This window comes from Lontra canadensis, unplaced genomic scaffold (genome assembly GCF_010015895.1).
Source record: "Lontra canadensis isolate GAN:19392208 unplaced genomic scaffold, GSC_riverotter_1.0 scaffold9, whole genome shotgun sequence".
Taxonomy (NCBI): domain Eukaryota; kingdom Metazoa; phylum Chordata; class Mammalia; order Carnivora; family Mustelidae; genus Lontra; species Lontra canadensis.
Genome location: NW_022631003.1, coordinates 16,771,392 through 16,794,800, shown reverse-complemented (window position 1 = coordinate 16,794,800; position 23,409 = coordinate 16,771,392). Strand labels below are relative to the sequence as shown.

The 23,409-nt window shown below is 39.6% G+C and overlaps 2 protein-coding genes and 1 pseudogene across 4 annotated transcripts in view; 2 read left to right on the top strand and 1 right to left on the bottom strand.

The window, feature by feature from the left end:
* KLRG1 (killer cell lectin like receptor G1) overlaps window positions 1-14,245 on the bottom strand; it is a 71,239-nt gene extending 56,994 nt beyond the window's left edge. Inside the window, exon 1 of the mRNA XM_032854937.1 lies at window positions 13,924-14,245. The gene's annotated coding sequence lies outside the window, so the exon portion shown is untranslated. The remainder of the gene's footprint in view (window positions 1-13,923) is intronic.
* LOC116866384 lies at window positions 789-14,233 on the top strand (annotated as a pseudogene).
* A 584-nt stretch (window positions 14,246-14,829) lies between the features above and the next one.
* M6PR (mannose-6-phosphate receptor, cation dependent) lies at window positions 14,830-23,144 on the top strand. Of its 3 annotated transcripts, XM_032854936.1 has the most exons (8): window positions 15,066-15,148; window positions 16,726-16,775; window positions 18,759-18,938; window positions 20,023-20,189; window positions 21,344-21,453; window positions 21,736-21,866; window positions 22,415-22,541; window positions 22,998-23,144. In XM_032854936.1, exons 3-8 carry the CDS (start codon window positions 18,760-18,762, stop codon window positions 23,118-23,120), a joined length of 837 nt encoding a protein of 278 aa, XP_032710827.1. In that variant the 5' UTR covers window positions 15,066-15,148; window positions 16,726-16,775; window position 18,759; the 3' UTR covers window positions 23,121-23,144. The 3 variants fall into 3 exon arrangements, with proteins under 3 accessions (XP_032710826.1, XP_032710825.1, XP_032710827.1); XM_032854935.1 differs by lacking the exon at window positions 16,726-16,775 and having other exon boundaries at window positions 14,830-15,148; XM_032854934.1 differs by lacking the exon at window positions 16,726-16,775 and having other exon boundaries at window positions 14,838-15,148; window positions 18,735-18,938.
* The last annotated feature ends 265 nt before the right edge of the window (window positions 23,145-23,409 follow it).

Sequence of the window (23,409 nt, the reverse complement as noted above, 5' to 3'; positions counted from 1 at the left end):
TTACTATGGTATATTTTACCAAAATCCATAATCTAAGTCTAAAGATGAAAAAAAATAATAAATTGAGAAGTAGTCTACTAAATATCTGACTAGTACTCTTAACTATATCAAGGTTATGAAAAATAAGGAAATACTGAGGAACTACAACAGACCAGAGGATTAAGGAAATATAAATGCAAGGCAGTATCCTGGATTAGATCCTGGAACAGAAAACAAACATCAGTGAAAACCTGGTGAAGTTCAAAGAAAACCTGCAGTTAGTTAATATTAGTAGGGCAGTTATTCTTAGTTTTGATTCAATGATTAAATGATTATTTAATATGTTAACATTAGAAGTAATGGGTAAAGGATATGAAAAATTGCTATGTACTATCTTCTAAAAATCTGACATTATTCCCAAATAAAAATTTTATTTAAAAAAAGACAACATAATGCATTCTCCCTATAATGTATTTGATGTCCAGCATACAATAAAAAAGTATTACAACACAGAAAAATAAGAAATTGTGGGCCACCACTCAGAGAAAAGTAAATAAAAAGAAACTTAAGATGACATAGGTGTTGGAATCAGCAAACAAGGACTTTAATAGCTGTATAAATACGCTCAAAGACAAGAGGAAAATATGGTCATAATGAACAAGAAGATGACGAACCACTGCAAGGAAACAGAAAGAACCAAGTAAAATTCTTAATCAGAAAGGAATATGGCTGGTGCTGCTTGTGTGCTTGTTTGGTGCTGACCTGGTACCTCTTTTATGAAGCGACAGCAGAAGATACTCATGCTTGTCATGGCTGACAAAAAGCCCAAGGAAGGAGTCAAGACTGAGAACAATGATCGAATTAGTTTGAAGGTGGTGGGGCAGGATGGTTCTGTAGTGCAGTTTAAGATTAAGAAGCATACACCACTTAATGAACTAATGAAAGCCTATTGTGAATGACAGGGTTTGTCAATGAGGCAGATCAGATTCTGATTTGATAGGCAGCCAATCAATAAAACAGACACAACTGCACAGTTGGAAATGGAGGCTGAAGATACAATTGATGTGTTCCAGCAGCAGACAGGAGTGTCTACTAAAAAGGGAACCTGCTACTTTACTCCAGAATTCCATTCCTCTAGACCAAAAAGACGTTCTCAATTAGAAAGCCACAATTGGGGGCACCTGGGTGGCTCAGTGGGTTAAAGCCTCTGCCTTCAGCTCAGTTCATGATCTCAGGGTCCTGGGATCGGCCGCATCGGACTCTCTGCTCAGCAGGGGGCCTGCTTCCTCCTCTCTCTCTGCCTGCCTCTCTGACTACTTGTGATCTCTCTGTCTCTGTCAAAAAAATAAAAAAAAATCTTAAAAAAAAAAAAAAAGAAAAAAAAAGAAAGCCACAATTGGGTTCCACCACATCCTGACTACTACAGTAGTTTTCTCTATTCTTTCATTTTCCCCTTCCCTATTCCTTTATTGTACATAAAGGAACTGTGTATGTGCACAAGCGTATCGCAATTTTTTTAAGTAAATGGCCAGTGGTATGTTTTGATCAACATCAAATGGAGATGGGATGGAGGAAAACACTGCTTCTGTGAAAATACCCACTCTCTCCATTAGACACATGCTCAGTCAGCTCTTATGTTTATATTCCAGTAAGTTATTTTGCTCTCACAGTTTAACAAATAAAGAAAAACATAAAAATCCTTGCACACCTTGTTTGATTGGAGAATTTTAATGTTCTTCATTTATCATTATAAAACTAAGAACAATTTTATAACTTTTTTGTATGTAGCTGTTACATGTAGGGCACTCTGTCTTTAAGTAGGGATAAATTAAAAGAAATGAATCCTAGATAGTTTTCCCTTCAAGTCAAGCATCTTGTTGTCTAAACTTCTTGTTTAAAATGAAAAAAAAAAAAAAGAAATAAAAAATAAAATGAAAAAACGGGGCACCTAGGTGGCTCAATTGGTTGGGCATCTGCCTTTGGCCAGGATCCTGGGATCAAGACCTGCTTTGAGCCCCACACTGAGCCCTGCACCGGACTCTCTGCTCAGTGGAAATCCTGCTGCTCCCTCTCCCACTCCCCCTACTTGTGTTCCCCCTCTCTCTCTCTCTCTCTCTCTCTCTGTCAAATAAATGAATAAAAATCTTTTTAAAACATGAAAAAAAAAGTGGGGGGGGGGTGCCTGAGTAGCTCAGTGGGTTAAAGCCTCTGCCTTTGGCTCAGGTCATGATCTCAGGACCCTGGGATCGAGCCCTGCTGGACTCTATGCTCAGCAGGGAGCCTGCTTCCCTTCCTCTCTCTCTGCCTGTCTCTGTGCCCACTTGTGATCTCTGTCTGTCAAATAAATAATAAATAAAATCTTTTTTAAAAGATGAAAAAAAGGGCGCCTGGGTGGCTCAGTGGGTTAAGCCTCTGCCTTCGGCTCAGGTCATGATCTCAGGGTCCTGGGATCGAGTCCCGCATCGGGCTCTCTGCTCGGCAGGGAGCCTGCTTCCTCCTCTCTCTCTCTCTCTCTCTCTCTCTCTATCTGCCTGCCTCTCTGCCTACTGTGATCTCTCTCTGTCAAATAAATAAATAAAAATAAATAAAAAAAATTTAAAAAAAGATGAAAAAAAGATCATGACCCATAATTTTAAAAAAAAACTAAAATTAAAAGCCTCCCAAAATTAAAAATTAATTAAAGATAAAAACCCCAACTGAATGGGATTATCAGCAAACTGGAGAGGACAGAAGAAAAGGTCAATGGAATATGAAGATAGATTGCTAGAAATTATCCAATATAAATAACAGAAAAAATAAATAAGTAGAGCCTCAATGATCTGCAGGACAATATCAAGTGCTTATAAGTGAAGCCCCAGAAAAAGAGGAGAAAAAATAATGGAGCAGGGAAACAATCTGAAGAATTAATGATCAAATATTTCCCAAATTTAGTGCAAAATGTACAGATATGAAATATTCAATGAACCCCTTTCAGGATAAATGTAAGGGAAATCCCACCTAGGAACATCATAACAAAACTGCTGAAAACCAGATAAAGAGAAAATATTGCAAGTAGCCAGAGAAAAACAACATATTAACAGAGGGGAATAATAACGTGAATGATTGCTGAATTCCCATCAGAAACCAAGAAGGAGAAAGACAATGGAACTCCATTTTTTAAAAGGTAAAATAATAATACTATTGGTACAGCCACTATGGAAAAGAACATGGAAGTTCCCCCCAAAAAATTAAAAACAGAACCACCATATGATACAGAAATTCCACTTCTGGGTATGTAGCTAAAGGAAATTAAATCATAATGTCAAAGAGGTGTCTGCACCCTCTTGTTCACTACAGCATTATTCACAATAGTTAAGACATGAAAACAACCTATGTGCCTATCAAAGGATGAATGGATAAAGAAAATGTGGTATACAGATATAATGGAATAGTATTAAGGCATAAAAATGAAAGAAATCCTGCCATTTGTGACAACATGGATGGACCTTGAGAGCATTATGCCAAGGGAAATAAGTCAGAGAAAAACAAATGCTACATAATCACATTTATATGTAGCATCTTAAAAAACCAAACTCGGGGTGCCTGGGTGGCTCAGTGGGTTGGAGCCTCTGCCTTCGGCTTGGGTCATGATCCCAGGATCCTGGGATGGAACCCCGCATCAGGCTCTCTGCTCGGCAGGGAGCCTGCTTCCTCCTCCTCTCTCTCTCTGCCTGCCTTTCTGCCTACTTGTGATCTCTGTCTGTCAAATAAATTTAAAAAATCTTAAAAAAAATAAAATAAAATAAAAAAATTAAAAAACCAAACTCATATTAATAGAGAGAATGGAGGTTGCCAGAGGCTGAGGGGTGGAACAAATGAGATGTAGGTCAAAAGGTATAAACTTCCAGTTATAAGATGAATAAGAAAGAAAGAAAGAAAGAAAGAAAGAAAGAAAGAAAGAAAGAAAGAAAGAAAGAAAGAAAGAAAGAAAGAAAGAAAGAATTAGGTGAGGTGTTGGATGTAGTAACTTATGCGGTAATCATTTCACAATATATACATATATCAAATCATCACACTGTAAACCTTAAAATTATACAATGTTATATGTCAATTATATCTCAATAAATCTGGGGTGTGTGGTAAATGATACTACCAGCCAGAATTCTATATCCAGCAAATACATCCACCAAAAATAAAGAGGAAGAAAAAAACACTTTTATTTAAAGAAAACATAGCATTGTCATTAGCAGTCCAGCACTATAAGAAATGCTAAAAGCAGCTCTTCATACTAAAAAGAAATGTCACAAGATGAAAATGTAGACTTACAAGACTGAAGAAGAACAGAAATGATAAATACATAGGAACATATAAAAGATTGTGTTTTTCTTAACTTCCTTAAAAGAAAGAAGAAACAAAGGAAAATAAAACACACAAGACGAACTGTAAATAAAGAGCAAAATGACAGACCTAGTGCCAACCATATCAATAATTGAATTCGTCATAAATGCACTAAATACATCAAATAAATGGCAGAGATTGGAACACTAGGGAAAAAAGCAAAAAACCCGACAATATGCTGTATATAACACACGCACTGTAGACATAATAACACAAAGGGGTTGAAAGAAAGTATAGAAAAAGATACCTGCAAACAGTAAACAAAAGTAACCTGAAGTGGTGTATCGGTTTCTTAATGTTGCTGTAACAAATACCACACAGTGGCTTAAAACAATGTACCTTTATTCTTTCATAGTTCTGGGTGTCAAAAATTTTAAATGAAAATGTTGGAAGGCTGCTTTCCTCTGGAAGCTTTAGAGAAGAATTCATTTTCTTTATTTGTTCTGCATCTTTCAAAAGGGGGGGTATTTTTTATGTATTAATTGGCGGGGGGAGTGGGAGATAACATGAGTGGGGAAGGGGCAAAGGGAGAGGGAAAGAGACAATCTCAAGCAGACTCTGTGCTGAACACAGAGCTTGATGTGGGGCTTGATCTCACAACCCTGAGATCATGACCTGAGCCAAAATCAAGAGTCAGAGGCTTAACCAACTGAGCCACCCACACACCCCAATTTTTCCTGCTTCTATAGGCTGCCTGAATTGTTCAGCTTGCAGCCCCTTCCTCCATTTCAAAGTGCATCACCCCAATGCCCGTTTCCATCATCTTATCTCCTTTTTCTAACTTTTACTCTACTGCTTCACTGTGATTATACTATATCTACCTGGATAATCCAACATAATCTCCAATGCAAGATTCTTTTTTTTTTAATATTTTTATCCCCAGGGTACAGGTCTGTGAATCGCCAGGTTTACACACTTCACAGCACTCACTATATCACATACCCTCCTCAGTGTCCATAACCCCTCCCCCCTGGCCATCCTCAGTTTGTTTTGTGAGATTAAGAGTCACTTATGGTTTGTCTCCCTCCCAATCCCATCTTGTTTCATTTATTCTTCTCCTACCCCCTTAACCCCCCATGTTGCATCTCCACTTCCTCATATCAGGGGGATCATATGATAGCTGTCTTTCTCTGATTGACTTATTTCGCTAAACATGATACCCTCTAGTTCCATCCACGTCGTCGCAAATGGCAAGATTTCATTTCTTTTGATGGCTGTCCAATGCAAGATTCTTAATTTAATTGTATCTACAGAGTTTCTTTTGCCATGTAAGGAAATGTAATCACAGGTTCCAGGTATTAGACATAGACATCTTTGGAGGTGGGAATGGGGGACATTTTTTAGCCTACCACAAGTGGTTCTATTAATATACAACAAAATTGACAAGTAAAAACAGGTACATTTCATAGTTATATGAATCACAGCATCAAGTATACATAACAACTGCAAATGAGTATGAACCTAATAATACAACTTCAAAACATATGAAACAAAACCTCACTGAATTAAAAAAGAAATAAGCAAATCCATAATTATAGTTGAAAATTTAAACACCCCTTTCTCAATAACTGATAAACAATTAGACAAAAAAAATCAGTAAAATTTTAAAATTTTTAAGCAATACTATAACCATCTTGACTTAGTTGAAGTATATCCAACAAAATGATACCAAATAACTATAGAATATGCGTGCCTTTCAAGTGTAAATGGAATGTTTACCAAGTAAATTACAATACTGGATAATAATACAAGCTTTAATGAATTTCAATATGTTCCAATCTTAAAGATGTGTTCTACAGCCAGAGTAGAATCAATAGCAAGAAAAAATCTAGAAAGTTCTTAAATACTTAAAAATTTTACAGCACACTTATAATCATCAGAGAAATAAAAATCAAAATACAATGAGGTATGACCTCATAGCTGTTAGAATGACTACTTCTAAAAATAGCCAGGGGCACCTGGGAACTTTGGTTCAAGTTATGATCTCAGAATCCTAGGATCAAGGTCAGAGTCCTGGAATCAAGCTCCCCTGCTCAGTGGGGAATCTGCTTGTCCCTCTCCCTCTGCATCTCTCTCTTTCAAATAAGTAAAATCTTTTTTAAAAATAGAAAAAAAAAAAAAACCAAGAAATAACAAGTGTTTATTAGAGTATTGGAAAGGATGTGAGGAAAAGGCAACCCTGGGCACTATTGGTGGGAATGATATTGGTGTAGCCATTATGGAAAACAGTGTGAAGTCACCTTAAAAAGTAGAATTACCATATGATCCAATAATTCCACTTTTGGGTCTGCAGTTGAAGAAAACAAAATCACTACCATTTGTGTCTTTTATATCAAAATACATCTGCACTCTCACATTCCCTGCAGCATTACTCATAATAGCCAACACATGGAAACAAACTAAGTATCAGCTGATAAATGAATGAATAAAGAAAATGTGGTGTATATACATAATGGATTATTTAGCCATTAAAAAAAAAGAAGAAAATCCTGTCATTTCTAACTATATGGATGGACCTCGAGGGTACTGTTAAGTGAAATAAGTCGGACAGGGAAAAACAAATAGTGTATGATCTCATTTATATGTAGGATCTAAAAAACAAACAAACAAACAAAAAAACCCTGAACTCTTAGACAGAGAGAAGAGGTTGGTGGTTGCCAGCTGTAGGGGGTAAGAGGAGGGTAAAGTTAGTTAAAAGGTACAGACTTACAATTACAAGATGAGTAAGTCATGGGGATGTAATGTATAGCATGGTGACTATAGTTAACGATACCGTATTATATATTTGCAAGCTGCTAAGAGAGTATATCTCAGAAGTTCTCATTACAAGAAAAAAACTGGTAACTGGGGTGATGGATGCTGACTAAACTTACTGTAGTAATCATTCTGAAATGTATGCATATATCATATCATTACATGTACATTCAAAAATTAAGTTCTGTTTGAATACTTAACATGACTTTTTGTATACCTAAAACACACACACACATACACATTCTAAATAATCCATAGGTTAAAGAAGAAATAATAAACAAAATTAGAAATTATTTAAAAAATTAAATAATTACAAAAATTTGTAGACCAAAGCTAAAACAGTAACTTAGAATGTTAGAGCTTTAAGTGACTAAAAAAGAAGAAATACTTTAAATAATCTCTTTCTAGTTTAAGAAGATAAAAAAGAAGAACAAATTAAAACCAAAGCAAGCAGAAGAAAGGTCGGGAATTTTAAATTCTAAACGAATAATATTTAAAAAACTAACCACAACCAACAGAAAAATGAACAAAATTTTACTATTATATAATATATACATTTATATGTTATATAATACATATAATATAAATTAACAAAATTAACAATAAACAAATAAAAATTGGGTTATTTGGTAAGATTATTAACTGATAAACTTCTAACAAAATTTACCAAGAAACAAAGACAAACTATGAATATCAAGAATGAAGCGAGTATATTACTACAGATTTTAAAGACACTACAAGAGTAATAAGGGAATATTCTATCTGTATGCCAAAAAATTTAACATTCTAGATAAAATGGAAAAATTCCTTGAAAACCACCGGGTGTTATATAATGCTGATGAATCACTGACCTTTACCTCTGGTAATACATTACCTGTTAATTAACTGAATTCTTTTAAAAAGTCTGTAGAGAATATAAACAGATAACAGATTTTATAGGATAATGTTTCATAATGATAATTAATATTAGCAAATGAAAATGTATTTGATTTTTAATTTTTTATATTTATAAAGAGTTCAAAATAAATGAAATGTATAGATAATTCCTAAAAAAAAAAAGAAAGAAAGAAAAATACAATTTACCAACTAACACAACAAGAAACAGAAATTTCTGAATGGCTCTACTAAAGAAACTGAATTTCTTAATACAAACTTTCCCATTAAAAAAGCTTCATGCTCAGATGACTTCAATAGCATGTTCTACCAAGCTTCGAAGAATAAATAACACAATTCCTTCAGAAAATAGAAAATGAAAGTATACACTCCAACTTATTTTAGGCAGCTATCATGATTCTGATACCAAAACTGACAAAAAATTACAAGAAAAAAAGATTATGGATACCTGGGTGGCTCAGTCGGTTAAGCCTCTGCCTTTGGATCAGGTCATGATCCCAGAGTCCTGGGGTGGATTCCTGCATTGGGCTCCCTGTTTAGCGGAGAGCCTGCTTCTCCCTCTATCTGCAGCTCCCCTGCTTATGCTCTCTCGTGCTCTCCCTCTCTCTCTCCTTGATAAATATATAAATAAAATCTTCAAAAAAAAAAAAAACAAAACAAAGCAAAACTAGACTCATGAACACTCATGAATATAGACTTCAAAATCTTTGAAAAAATATCAGCAAATGAAATTCAGAAAAATACATGATGACAATTCATCATGACAAAGTGCGGTTTATCCCAGGAGGGATAAATTTAATTTTATCATTTTATCATTATCCAGGATGTTTAATTTTATCATTTCTATGCAACACTGTAATGAAAATCCTAGACAGGAACATGAGGAAATATTCTTGGGTGATAAAAATCTACTAAATCTTGATTACAAGGTGGTTATAGTTATGATACGTTGTTAAGATTCATTGAATTATACACTTAAGAGTTGTGTATTTCATTATTGATAAATTGTACCTCACCAACAACAAAAAAATGAAACTTCAAACAAATATTGAACTCCAGTAGGCTTGCTTTACACAATGGTATGGTTTATCAGTTATAAAGCTACTTCCTGTATTTTCTTGTCTGTGAACAAATGTATAAATATATTGTGTAATGGGAGCGTTTTCTCACTCTTAGAAATATATATAGATTTCCTAACTCTGCCTAGAGGCACTAAAGCAGTGACCCCAAAGTAGCAACAAACACACCTTGTAATCAGATCTTGGTTTCTCAACACCACTCTCCATTAAGAGGAATCAGGCTCCTGTGGAGAAATAACTGATTCTAGGGTAATTAAAATACAAGATAAACATGGAATATCTGTATACCCAAAAGTAAAGAATTTGCTCCAAACGTGATGGGGAGATGTCAAAATGACAAAATGAGGCTCCCACTGGCAGTCAACATCAACCAACACCCTCCAGCAATTTATCTGCTATCTCATCAGTGGGGGGCATGTTCCTGTGGCAGGAACTACACCATCTCTTCACAGGCCTGAATCTCTACCTCGTGGCTGGGGAAGTGAGCACTTCTTCAAGTTTCTAAGGTACTTCCTTGCTAACTCTTCTTCAGCCCAGAGATAGTAGCTGCATTTTGTAGTTGCTATTTCTTTCTTTTTTTTTTTTTTAAGATTTTATCTATTTATTTGACAGAGAGAGAGCACAAGTAGGCAGAGAAGTAGGCAGAGAGAGAGGGGGAAGCAGGCTCCCCACCAAGCAGAGAGCCCCATGCGGGGCTCGATGCGGGGCTTGATCCCAGGACCCTGAGATCATGACCTGAGCCAAAGGCAGAGGCTTAACCCACTGAGCCACACAGGCACCCCAGTTGTTATTTCTGGGTAACTTCTGTATAACCTAGAGTCCTTGTTGAGCCCCCCCTTACTAATTATTTTTTACTAGAAAACAAGTCTATATTAATTTTTTCCTTAAAATCACTGGTCTGGTATCTGTCTTCTAATTGGATCTTGACTGATAAGAGGACACATCACTTCTCTCTTAGTCCTATCAAAAAGCACATACCTAGGGGCGGCCGCCTGGGTGGCTCAATGGTTTAAGCCTCTGCCTTCAGCTCAGGTCATGGTCTCAAGGTCCTGGGATCCAGCCCCACATCCAGCTCTCCGCTCAGCAGGAAGCCTGCTTCCCCCTCTCCCTCTGCCTGCCTCTCTGCCTACTTGTGATCTCTCTGTCTGTCAAATAAATAAATAAAATCTTTAAAAATATATTAAAAAAATAAAGATTTTATTTATTTATTTGACAGACAGAGATCACAAGTAGGCAGAGAGACAGGCAGAGGGAGAAGAGGAAGCAGGCTCCCCGCTGAGCGAAGAGCCCAATGCAGGGCTCGATCCCATGACGATGAGATCATGACCTGAGCCAAAAGCAGAGGCTTAACCCACTGAACCACCCAGGTGCCCCTAAATAAATAAAATCTTAAAAAAAAAAAAAAAAAAAGAGGGGCATCTTGGTTGCTCAGTGCGTTAAGCCTCTGCTTTCGGCTTAGGTCATGATCTCAGGGTCCTAGGACGGAGCCCCACATCAGGCTCTCTGCTCGGCGGGGAGCCTGCTTCCCCCCCTCTCTCTCTCTGCCTGGTCTCTGCCTACCTGTGATCTCTCTGTCAAATAAATAAATAAAATCTTTTTAAAAACATTAAAAAAAAAAGAGAAAGAACACGTATACCTAAATATAATCACGAGGAAAACCCAAAATGAGAGATATTTTACAAATTAAGTGACCTGTATTTTTCAAAATTTCAGTGAAAAACAAAGAAAAATGGCAACTAACTGCAATGTGTGACTCCTGCTTGGGCTCTGCGGTTGGGGAATGGGAAATAATTACAAAGCATATTTACTGGGACGACTGATGAAATCTGAATATGGACCATGGATTAGGTAATAATATCCTACCAATGTTATATTTCTTTTTTTTTTTTAAGATCACAATTAGGCAGAGAGGCAGGCAGAGAGAGAGGAGGAAGCAGGCTCCCCACTGAGCAGAGAGCCCGATGTGGGGCTCGATCCCAGGACCCTGGGATCACGACCTGAGCTGAAGGCAGAGGCTTTAACCCGCTGAGCCACCCAGGCGCCACCCCAATGTTATATTTCTAATTGTGATGATTATACTGTAATAAGTTAAGAGAATGTCTTTATTCTTGGGAAATACACACTAATGTCCTTAACAGTAATGGGCAACTTTCAAAAATTTTTCAAAATAAACCATTGCGTGAGTGTGTTTGTGTTGTGTGGTGTGTGTGTGTGTGTGTGTGTGTGTGTGTTTACAGGGATGGGAGAGACCAATAAAGCAAATGGGGTGACTTGTAAACAACTGGTAAATCCAGGTGAAGTGAATACAAGAGTTCTTTCTACTATTCTTGCATTTATTCTAAAAATGTTAAATTATATTAAAGTTGAAAATTGCCAAAACCAAAAAATATATTTAGTCCTTGAAATATGTTAAATGTTTTAAAAGGAAAGCATCAATAAAAATTCAAAACTGAAATCCAATTCAAGACAGCAAACTGAATACATGCATAACAGGATTAAGAAACTACCAACAAATTTTGAAATATCCCTGAGTAGATCAGAAATTGTGAGCAGGTAGGATTTGATAGCAAAACCTGCAATGCAAAACTCATAAAGAAGGAAGCTGTTGAGAGGTTTAAAAAGCCATTCCCAACCTCCCAGCTCAGAGTTAACAAAAAAGTAGACAGGGAAAATTATCAAAGCAACGAATTGAAGGAAGAATTCAGGATACAGTAGTATCCCCTACACACAGTTTTGCTTTCTATGGTTTCAGTTATTCAAGGTCAGCCACATCCTGGGAGCAGATGATCCTCCTCCTGACTTATCTGTCAATAACAACCTAACCTTAAATCACAATTGTATGTCATTCACCTCACTTCCTTTCATCATGTGGGCATATCATCTCTCACCATCACAAGGAGAAGGATGAGTACAGTACAGTTAGATTTTTTTTTTTAATTTGACAGATTTTAATTTTAAGTAGGCAGAGAGGCAGGCAGAGAGAAGGGGGTAAGCAGGCTCCCTGCAGAGCAGACAGCCCAATGCAGGACTGGAATCCAGGACGCTGAGATCATGACCTCAGCCAAAGGCAGAGGCTTAACCCAGTGAGCCACCCAGGCACCCCAGTTAGATATTTTGACAGACACCACATTCACATATTGTTATAATTGTTCTATTTTATTATTGTTGTCATTAATCTCTTACTATTCCTCACTTACACATCAAGCCTTATCATAGGTTATGTATAAGAAAAAAATATAGTATATATGGGGTTCAGTACTGTTCCTAGTTTCAGGGATCTTGGAATATATCCTCCATGTATGAAGTGGGGAACACTAGATCCTTCCAGCATCTTCCCCTCCTCTGCTTATACTAAACAGGAGGCATCCTCAACATATGATTTTAGAACAAAAGTCACAGAACTCCTTTCTAAACAAAGTGAGCAATTGTATGTGGGAGGGGGTGTGGGTGTGGGTAGAGTGTGGAGGGTGTTCTTGTTAATGATAAGGCTAGATAGACACAGAGCAGAAAGGCAAAAACCCTGCTAATTTCAGTTTTGTCCCTGGCATAGATAGTTTCCATAATCGGCACTAAAGGCTGAGCGGCAGGGAAGTAACCCAGGTTACTTGTAAGGGATGGAAAGGGAGGTCTCTCCCTCCTTCTCACTCCTACTACATAAGACAAATTATTCATCCTACTCAACTGTGTTGCTGGACCTTTCACCATTTCCAACATACAACCTACCTTCCCTCAAGCCCAAAATGACTCTAGGCAATGACCAGAGGCAAGATTTCTGAAATTAAAATTTGAATTCACCAACAAAAGAACATTAATTCTAGAATGAAAGCTCATTGTAAAAGGGATTTTTGTCTTTTATTTTCTACGATTCATCACCCAAAACCTGTAACAGTGTAACTGCTCAGTAAATATTTGTTGAATGAATTGAAAAAAAAAAAATTTTTTTTCAGTAGAAATGCCTTAAATACCTAACTCTAATGGAGTTGCTTAAGCAGTAATCCATGCACCTAAATATTATGCAACCATTAAAAAGTTTATTTGTGGGGCGCCAGGGTGGCTCAGTCAGTTAAAGCCTCTGCCTCGGGCTCAGGTCGTGATCCCAGGGTCCTGGGATCCAGCCCCGCATGGGGCTCTCTGCTCTGCAGGAAGCCTGCTTCCCCCTCTCCCTCTGCCTGCCTCTCTGCCTACTTGTGATCTCTGTCAAGTCAATAAAGAAAATCTTTTAAAAAATTAAGTTTATTTGTAAAGTTAGCGATATAGAGAAAAAAATTTGATTACATTGAATGTTTTTAAGAAGGTAATGGATAACACATTCCTGAGAGAAATACACAACCTCTCTGTGGGTTTTTGGATTTTTGTTTTGTCCTTCTCTGTACTTTCTGATTACAAATTACTCTTATTCTTAGAAAGAGACTCGCTTAATTTTCTTATTTTTTTCTTGAGAACACATTCAAACCCAACCCAGACATGATAACCACCTTGGCTGAACTGAATATACCAATCAATAAACAAATGCAGAATCCTAAACAGTGAGCATAAAGTATTGCGTGAGAGCTTCGACTCTGAAGACTACATGCACATATAACTAACTTACGCCTAAATTACGGAACCTGAATACTGACAACGTTAACTTAATAGACGTGGGACCCAGAGTAAGTTCCTTAGCCTCCATCAGCTTTAAAATTCAAAGCTTAGGGTTAAGATTAAATGAATCAATTCTCATTTAAAGCACTTAGAACAGTGCCGACACCACAGAACCATGCACGTATAGCTTCCATCATTGCTGGATTCAAAACATTGTAGTAGCTCTGGTGAGAAGGACGTATCAAAATCCAGTCCCTACCCGCGAAGAGTGGGGGGACACACACAAAAGCAACGCAGGAGTCAAAGCAGGATGGAATCCGGTTAAAACCAAGTAGAGGCAACAAGCGGGCAGTTAGAGGAAGGAGTTCTTCATTCCGAAAAGCGTTAAAATCCAGAAAGTCACGGGAGCAAAAGCATTTGAACCGAGTTCCAGGAACGCGCAGGACTTCAGCAAGCGACGAATTCAGACCGACCTGAGGGAAACCGCGGAGGATCTTGGCAAAAGCACGGAGACTAAAAGAGGATTGTTCTTTCCCGAGGACACCAGAAATGCGGATAGGATGGGCTGAGCAGAATTGGTTACGGAGGGCTCAGCACGCAAAATGCCGCGAAACCTCCGGTGAACAGAACTGGTTGCCGTGTTTTACGCAGAATGACCGGGATGAGAAGGTTAACGAAAACGGTACCGGTAACAACAGACCCCAAGGTACTAAAGTATAGAAAGGAAACAAACAACAAAGGTGTCGTTAAGAAAGCCGCGACCCAATCGCTGTCCACGATCCTCTAGGTGCGGATCCTGAAGACAACGCGACTCGGCGCAGGCCGACGGCGAAACAGCGCCTCTCGCCGGTGGCAAACCTGCACGGGAAACACCGACAGGAAGAGACCCGGGGCGAGAACTACAGCTCCCACTGAGGCCTGGCCGACGGCCCCCTTTCCAAATTTCCGCTTCCGCCGCCCGCCCTCGCGTACCCTCTTCAGGGAGCGGGCCGGCGCGTGACCGCGCGTGACCCCGCGTGACCGCGCGTGACTCCGCGAGTGACTCCCGCGAGCAGAGAAGCTCAGGGGCGGGACTCTGGGACCCCACTGGTAGAAACGCGACCCCCCCAAAAGGTGGAACGCAACTTGAAAATCTCGAAAGAGGTTGGAGTTGATAGGACAAGGGCGGAGCTACAGGACCAGGATCCTGACCAATCAGGGTCTGGGATCGGCCGGGAGACCGGGAAGGGGAAAGGGGCGAAATGGTTCTGTGGTCACATGCCGCGGGGTCTAGTGGGAGGAGCAGTTGCCCAGAAGACGCCTGGTGCTTCCTGTTTCCGGTTCCCGGAGTGGAGCACAGCGAGGCGGCTTGGGGAACTCTGGCCTTTGACACGAGTTCTGGGTCCGGGGTCTGTGGCTGGCCCCTCGCTGGCCCTGTCTTCCAGCCCCAGACAGGTATTCAGCCAGGGATTCTGCGCCTTGGCTACTCCCTGTGCCCGTGACACGTGAGTATGAGGGGCGTGGAGGAGGAGGGGAGCTGGAGAGCGCTCACACCCCGGTGCCCGGAACAGGGGCTGGGGATCGCTAAGTCTCCCTTGGCCGGGGTTCTAGCCAAAATTCCAGCTAAGGAGCCCTAGGGCAGAATGGAGGCGGAGGCGTGAGGGCGGGGAGTTAGAGAGTCCCGAAGGGAGTGAGGGAGAAAGGACCTACCAAGACCGGAGAAGGATTCGACGTGTATTTGGAAGGCAGAGAAAGGAAGGACCCTGGGTATGGAGTCGCTGGAGGTGTTCCTGGATACCTGTAGTGGGAATTTTTGGCCTGCATTGTGGAGGAAGGTAAAGTGGCATCATTTGGAGAGGATACGGCTCTAGGCAGTTGGGAAATCAGTAGACGGAATAAGAATTTCTAGAACCCTGGGAGAAGTTTGAAGAGGATGCGTGTATGGTATGGGATAACTACTAGAGGGCTTATCTTGTGTTTTCTCTTTCTGGGGAGCTTCCGCCCATGGGACCTAGAGCTGCTCGTCTAGGGCTTCTCAGCGTTGGGCCATGTAGCTAGCTAGTTAGGGCTGCTCTTCTGAAAGGGTAGACTGCTGGAGACAGGAGATGAGGGTCGTAACCTCAGGAGTGAGCCACACAGCAGAAAGTAGAAATTCCGCTGAAAAATGGGAAATGCTCATGGCTAGTCTCGAGGGATGGGAGAGAGTGGTACAGATGCCCAGTGATTTGAACTGCTTCCCAATTCCTGGCTTAGTCAGTGGTCATTCCATTGAAGAGAATTGTTTAGCATTACCAAAATAGATCTGTCCTAGAACAAGAAAATTGAAGGGGATTTTCAAAATCTTAAAGTTCGGCCCTTTATTTCCAAAGTATCTAGACAGACTGTTGCACCTTGAGGATCTAAGTGTAGCACATTAAAAGGGAACTACACAGCCCTTGGATTTCATAGCTTGCTAATAAATTTTGGCACCGCTATATTTATCAGAAAATAGCTTTATGCCATGAGTCATCCAAGTTGCCCCACCAACTTCGTACATGTTTAATACTTATATAACCTAGGGCAAATAATTTAGCCTTTCTAAGCATCAGTTTCCTCATCTGTAAAATGAGAGAAATTATACCTACTTTTCTTGGCTGTGAAGATTACAATCTAGATAAAGCACTTAGAGCATTTGCCACTGAATCAAAGAAGTAGCTCAAAACAGACAAACCTTAGGCAGAAAAGAGAGAAGAGTGTAAGTTGATTCTCACCCTAACTTCTTGAACGAATAAGCAAATGGAAGAGAGTTCAGCTCCACTAATGGAGACTGCAGGGTGTTTAACCCTTTATCCTATCCCAATTTTGTTCTAATTTGGGAAAAGAAATCATAAACTGTTAACAAATAAGGAACTAACTTTGAGGCCATATAACACAGCCTTCTGTATGAGCATCCCCTCTGGAAAACTGGTCCTGGGGGGGAAAAAAAAAAAAAAAGCTTGACAGTCTAGAACGTTAAAATTTTAAATTAGATCCTGAGAGAATATAAGGAATATGGCATGTTAAATCAGTCTAGTAAAAGGAATCTCTTAATATTTTTTTTTAGGAACAATGCTGGTCATGTAATGTGTTGAGCAATGAGTTAATTTAGGGAAGGTAGGAGTTTGAGGTTTGAGTTCTTTATTCTATCTCTTATTCAGTGAACTATGTGAGGAATCACTTCCCCCTGCTTTGTCAAAAAGAAAACAAGGCTTTGGCTGCCTACTCTGAGCCCCAAAAAATTAATGTGAAAGAGGATACTCATGTAGTGGTTAAGTGTAGACCATGAGCTCTGGAGCCAGACTTTCTGGGTCACTCCATTGGCTATGTCTCAGTTCTTTCATCTGTAAAATAAGGACAATAATTGTATTTACTGCATAGGGTTTTTGTATGGATTAATTAGTTAATGCATGTTAAATGCTTTTAAGAGTAAAAGGCAAGTACTCTATTATAAAGTTTCCTATTAGTGCTCTAAATCTGTTTTCTGGGGGCCTTAGACATTATGACTGGTGATAATTATTCTATGGAAACACTTTACTAATACTACTGTAGTGAGTTGGTTTTGGAAATACACAAAGTCGTCGGAACATCTGGGTGGCTCTGTCAGTTAAGTGCCTGCCTCTGGCTCAGGCCGTGTTCCCAGCATCCTGGGATTAGGCCCCATGTCAGGCTCCCTGCTCGAAGTGGAGTCTGCTTCTCCCTCTGCCCCTCCCCATGCTTCTGCTCTCTCTCTTATCTCAAATAAGTAAATAAAATCTTAAGAGAAAAAAAAATACACAAAGTCAGGGAGACAACTTCCCAAGCATTTGGGAAACAGAAGGTCAAATGTATGTTTGTTTAGGGGAGTAGAGAAAATTCAGTCAGGGCAGAGAAAATTCAGTCAGGGCTCAGAGCTTCCATTTTCCTATCTTTAAATTTACTAATACCCATTAAACTCTGCCTAGTTTTTTATTCTAGAAATGTACTGGAGTTGATGAACTAGCCTGAAAAAGAATTAGAGGACTCTAAAGAGTTAATTAGCCAAAGTCCAGGCTTGTAGTCTGGAAGCATGTTACTACGAGTAAAAAAAGTTTGGAAGAATTAAATATTTGTATGATAACAGTGACACTTATGAAATTAACAAGTAGCAGTGGCCTGGAGGATCATTAACTAATGGACATCAGAGCGAAGTCTTTTGCAAGGATAAATGAGTATGTCCTGGGTGAAGATGGATTAGAGGAAAAAAAAATGAGTTTAGGAAATGGAACCATGTGTTTCCATTCCTAGAGCAGTACAAGGAGCAGGGGAATTGGAAAGTGACTTAGTGATTCCCAAGAATTGTCACCTGTTCAGAGTGTACAAAGACAACTGCTTACTGGAAGTTTAGAAACTCTTGAGATTTGTGACATGTAGAGACTGAGGTGGATTTTGAAAGATGTCTTCACTCACTTCAACCTAGTGAATTTTCTTCTTCCTATAATTTAAACTATTGTGTTTTCAGAGATGAGCCATTAAATTAGGTAAATGTCAGCTTTTAGGTGCTGTGGCTTTATTTATCTCTTACCATCTTTCTTACGATGAATATGAACAAAGACTGTTGATGCTTCTGACTATTGACAGGAGAAGTTAGGAGCCAAAGTACTGGAGTCCCTTTCCCTATTTTACATCTCTTTCAATAACTTTCAACCAGACTTTATCAAGTGTTAAGTTATAATTTGAGTGTTACCTTAGGGAGGACCACAGGTTGAAGCCATTTTTGTGAACAGTATTAAACTTTAAGTGTGAGATACTGCAGTCTAACTTTTCATGAAACCGTAAAGATGCTCATACTCTCTCTCTCAAAATAAGTAAATAAATCTTTAAAAAGAAACCTAAAGATTAAGAATCCTGTTCTGAGTATTAGAGGACAGGGGAAAAAACAATGGGTGAAAGCTAAAAGCTCGAAATAGACCCAAAAAAATAAAACCCAACTTCGTGTTAATAAGGAAAACTGACTAATGTAGAATAAGTGATGGATGGAAGATAAAACAGTAAAAATTGTACATTCATGTGCTTTCTCTCTCTCTTCCCCCACCCCGATCTCCCCTGCTTCCTCAACACCCACACCCTCTCTCCCAAAAGGATGTTCCTCTTCTACAGCTGCTGGCGGACTGGACTGCTCCTGCCACTGCTCCTAATTGTGGCAGTAAGAGAATCCTGGCAGACAGAAGAAAAAACCTGCGACCTGGTAGGAGAAAAAGGGCGAGAGTCCGAGAAAGAGTTGGCTCTTCTGAAGAGACTGCAACCACTGTATAACAAAAGGTAACTGAGAACAGCTTTAAAGGACTTGAGAAGATAACTTTGTTAAAGAATCTTTTCTTCTCGGGGGCCTGGCGGGCGCAGTTGGTGGAGCATATGACTCTTGATCTTGGGGTTGTAAGTTCGAGTCCCACATTGGGTATAGAAATACTTTTAAAACAAAATCTTAAGAATATATTTTTTTTCCTCCATTTACTGACTTTTAGTATTACTACTCTAAATGGAGGGAAAACATGTATAATAACCAACTCTGGGAGATGGTTCTAGTCTGAACTTTAGTAATACTGGTCTTATTTGGCCATGATATATTACTTTTTTTTAAAGTAGGCTCCATGTCCAGCGTGGAGTCCAGGGCAGGGCTCAGATCCACAACTCTGAGCTCAAGACCTAAGCTGAGATTGAGAGCTGGATGCTAACCTACTGGGCCACCCAGGCACCTATGTGTTTTTGGTTGTTGTTGTTTTTTTTTTTTTAAATGCTGTAGAGCAAATTCTGAGCCCAGTTTTTATAGCAGTGTGCAATTCTCTTAGGCAGAAGAGAAAATGCACTGTTTTTAAGACTGGATCCAGGAGACCAGCTTGTAGGAATTAAAAAGCATTATTTGGTACTTCTATGTAATAGGACCTTAGAAGTGTCAGATAAACATTGAGGTCTATACACATCAGAAGTGTCAGGAATCTTCGGGTATGTAATTCTGAAGATGATCTTCAAGGAACCAGGAGCCACGCGATACTTGCCATGAACAAGATCCTATTCACTGGGAAATAGCAAGTGACCCTTCAGCGTAGTCTGGAACAGGTCTTCTAGAATATCTAGCTGTCCTGGATGTTGTGTTTTAAACCGTCCTTGCCAGCAGTTAGGATTGTCTCTGTTCAACAAATGAACTATTCACTATTACATGGGTATTTCATGACCAGCAAATATTATTAACTAGTACGTTTAGTTGTGACATCAGATAAATAAATCGATCACACTTGGCAGGAGGTGGGATGGGGTAGGGGTAGGCAGCTTAAAGGAAGAGAGGCTTTGTCCTAAAGCTGATAGCCAGTAACTTCTCTTCCTTCTTTCTCCTCACTTCTCCTTACAGCTTTGAGAGCACTGTGGGCCAGGGTCCGGACACATACATCTATATGTTCAGGGTCTGCCGGGAAGCTGGCAACCGCACCTCTGGGGCAGGCCTGGTGCAGATCAACAAAAGTAATGGGAAGGAAAGAGTGGTAGGGAGACTCAACGAGACTCACGTCTTCAATGGAAGTAAGACTCTCCCTGTTGGTTAATGGATCCCAGGTCAATCCCTCTGACGATCCTGTATGTGTCAGCCTTTTGCATTCTTTTTAGAGTATTATATGGTACATGTGCTTCAGATCACCTGAGACTATAAACCATAAGATACCTAGTTCCGCAGCTCCTCTGGAGTCAGGGTCAGGACCTTTATGTTTGTTTTAAAGTTAATGAAAAGTTCATGCATAAAGAATCTAGCTGGGATTCTGTAGCTTAATGTGTTTTTCGTACCAGGCTTGAAAACACCAACAACAACCATTGCTCATTGAATTACTCCATGCCAGTTACATTTTCAGAGATTAAACTTTTTTGCAAACCTGTCTACCAAAACTTCCCCAGCTAACTTGGGCTGTGGTTTCTCAAAAGTCATAAAATCATATTGCTGGAAAGAACTACGTGAGCACCTGTGGTCTAATTCCCTCCCTTAAGCAGATAACTGTATTTTCCAGTGCAAATATTTGTTCGTATCAATAACACGATGGAAAATAACATCAAGAATTTGGGGGTAAGTAGGGGTTGGAAGACTGGATTTTTGACCCAGCTCATGTTTACTTTCCTGTGACTTTGAAAAATCATTTCATCTTGTGTTTCTTCATATGTGCAAGATTAGAAGCAGAATCTTTACCTTATTCACCTCACATGATTGATAAATCGAAGGATATTTTGCAAAAGAAATTGGAGTGCCATAAATACTAAAGAAGAAATGGCTCCCGATCTTAAAAATCATACACATTGCATTTATCTGTGGCTAATTTTAAATCTTTGGTTTTCCCCTACCACCTAAGAATTTTATGGAACCTCTTCTTTTGATGTGAGCAGGTGTTCAGAAAATGTCAATCAGTGTGAAAGCATGGGTCCTAATTGTTTTTGCACTATTAGTTGCCTGCCTTTAATAAGGAAAATTAAGACTATTCTTACATGAATATCTGATTCTTTGTTGTCTTAAGGGAACACAAAGCTGTTATAAAGAAGCAGGTTTTAACTTGGTATTTCTGGTTTACGGAGCTCATATTGATACTGGTTATTTTAATCAAAACCAAGTTCATTGAACTCCTCCATTCCTTTCTGCCATCATACCCAGGCCTGCCTTCCTGCCCCAAAGCAACATTTCCGTTGTCCCTCCTCAGGTAATTGGATCATGCTGACCTATAAAGGGGGTGACGAATATGACAGTCACTGTGGCATGGAGCAGCGTCGTGCAGTGGTGATGATCTCCTGCAATCGACACACACTTGCGGTGAGGCATCCGGGGCACATGAGCCTAGAGAACAGATGAGAGCACTGACCTGAGGGGGGAAGAATTTCCACAGGGAAAAAGATATATCAGGACAGACAAGAGAAAACTAGTTCAGTTTTTCCTTGTGTCACAGACACCGGTGTTCAATCATACATGGAAAATAAGTTACTGAATCAGGAGAGAAGGCAAATGTTTTTTAGTTTGTGGGTTTTTTCTTTTTCTAATTAAGCGTCAAAACAGTTAACCACATTGTTGTGTTCTGTTCGGTCCTTTCATCATCAGGACAATTTTAACCTTGTGTTCGAGGAGCGAGGCAAAGTTCAAGATTGTTTCTACCTCTTTGAGATGGATAGCAGCCTGGCCTGTTCCCCAGAGATCTCTCACCTCAGTGTGGGTTCTATCTTATTAGTCACGTGAGTGCTTTTTCCTTTATCAGTCCAAACCTTCCTTTTTTTTCCCCCTTAAACTCAATTACTTGGTGACACTTAGACACAAATTGTCTGTGTGTGTGTGTGTGTACACACTACTATAATTGGAGGGGGGATACTTTTTAAACTCTAATTACGCAAGTTTTAGAAAGTTAGATATACTGTTTCACTCCTAATATTTGCATTTGGAAATGCTTTACATCCCATTACTGGAAAACTGGACAGTTTTATTATGATCCCATTAGATTATAAGAACTTTCGGAGAAGTGGAACTCTATACCTAGCTAATAGTACTTATTCTTGGCTACTAGTCAGAGTCACTCATTAAGTCTTATTTTTGTCTGAGCCTTTGCTTTTAGATGTGCTCTAACTGGTTTTCTAAAGAAGGCACCCTTCCCATTTTAGGGGCGTTTTTTTCCCCCATTTTTATAGAATACAGACTAGGAAACCAATAATGAATATAAAGATTACCTTTTCTTATCAGTTTTACTATTCCTTGGTTATTAAGTAGCGATGTCTTTCTTCCTCAATAGGTTTGCATCACTGGTTGCGGTCTATATCATCGGGGGGTTCCTATACCAGCGACTGGTGGTGGGAGCCAAGGGAATGGAGCAGTTTCCCCACTTAGCCTTCTGGCAAGATCTTGGCAACCTGGTAGCAGTAAGTAACAGGACTGGTGGCTGAGTCTGTAGCCTGCCGCCGAGGCTGAGTGGCCAACCACCCTGGTTTACCCAGATAGAGGATTTCCAGGGATGTAGGACTTCGGGTGCTAAACACAAAGGAGTCCCAGGCCCTAGTACAAAGTAACAAGTAGCATAGCATCTTAGTGTCTGGCCTTGGGAAAGGCTTGGCTGGAAGAACAACACTGTTGCTTAAATTGAGGAATCTGATAAAGCTATTAAGGGACCTGGATGGGGAGAAAGTAAGACCTAATTAGAATTTTTCTCACCTTAGCCCTAAATTCAATTTAGGCTGGCCCTTAGAGGTTCTGGATTTTCTCATTATCCTTGAAGAAACCTAGTTCTTGCCATATTCTTAGGCCATAGGTGTATTTTGCCTCACCCTCAAAGTTGGTTATTCCAAATTATCATTTCCTTCCTTTGCTTCTCTCTACAGGATGGTTGTGACTTTGTGTGCCGTTCTAAACCCCGCAATGTGCCTGCTGCGTATCGTGGTGTGGGGGATGATCAGCTGGGCGAGGAGTCAGAAGAAAGGGATGATCATTTATTACCAATGTGATTGCACTTTAAATGCCCAGCTGCTTCTTCATACCAGGCTTGAAAACAGTCTTCAGTCCCCCAAACCAAAGCATACTCAGCCAGATTTCTTAAGCAGTCTCCACTCCAGTCTCTCATCCCATCCTTAACATTGATCTTGCTTTCCAGTTTGCTTTTGATTTGCATTCTCTTCTCACTAGTAGAAATGCCTTCCCTTTGCTCCCTATTTTGTTTTTTTTTTTTCTAGAGAGGTACAGTTCTAGGACAGATAAAATAATAGGGCCTGTGCAGAAGAAGCTATCACACTATCT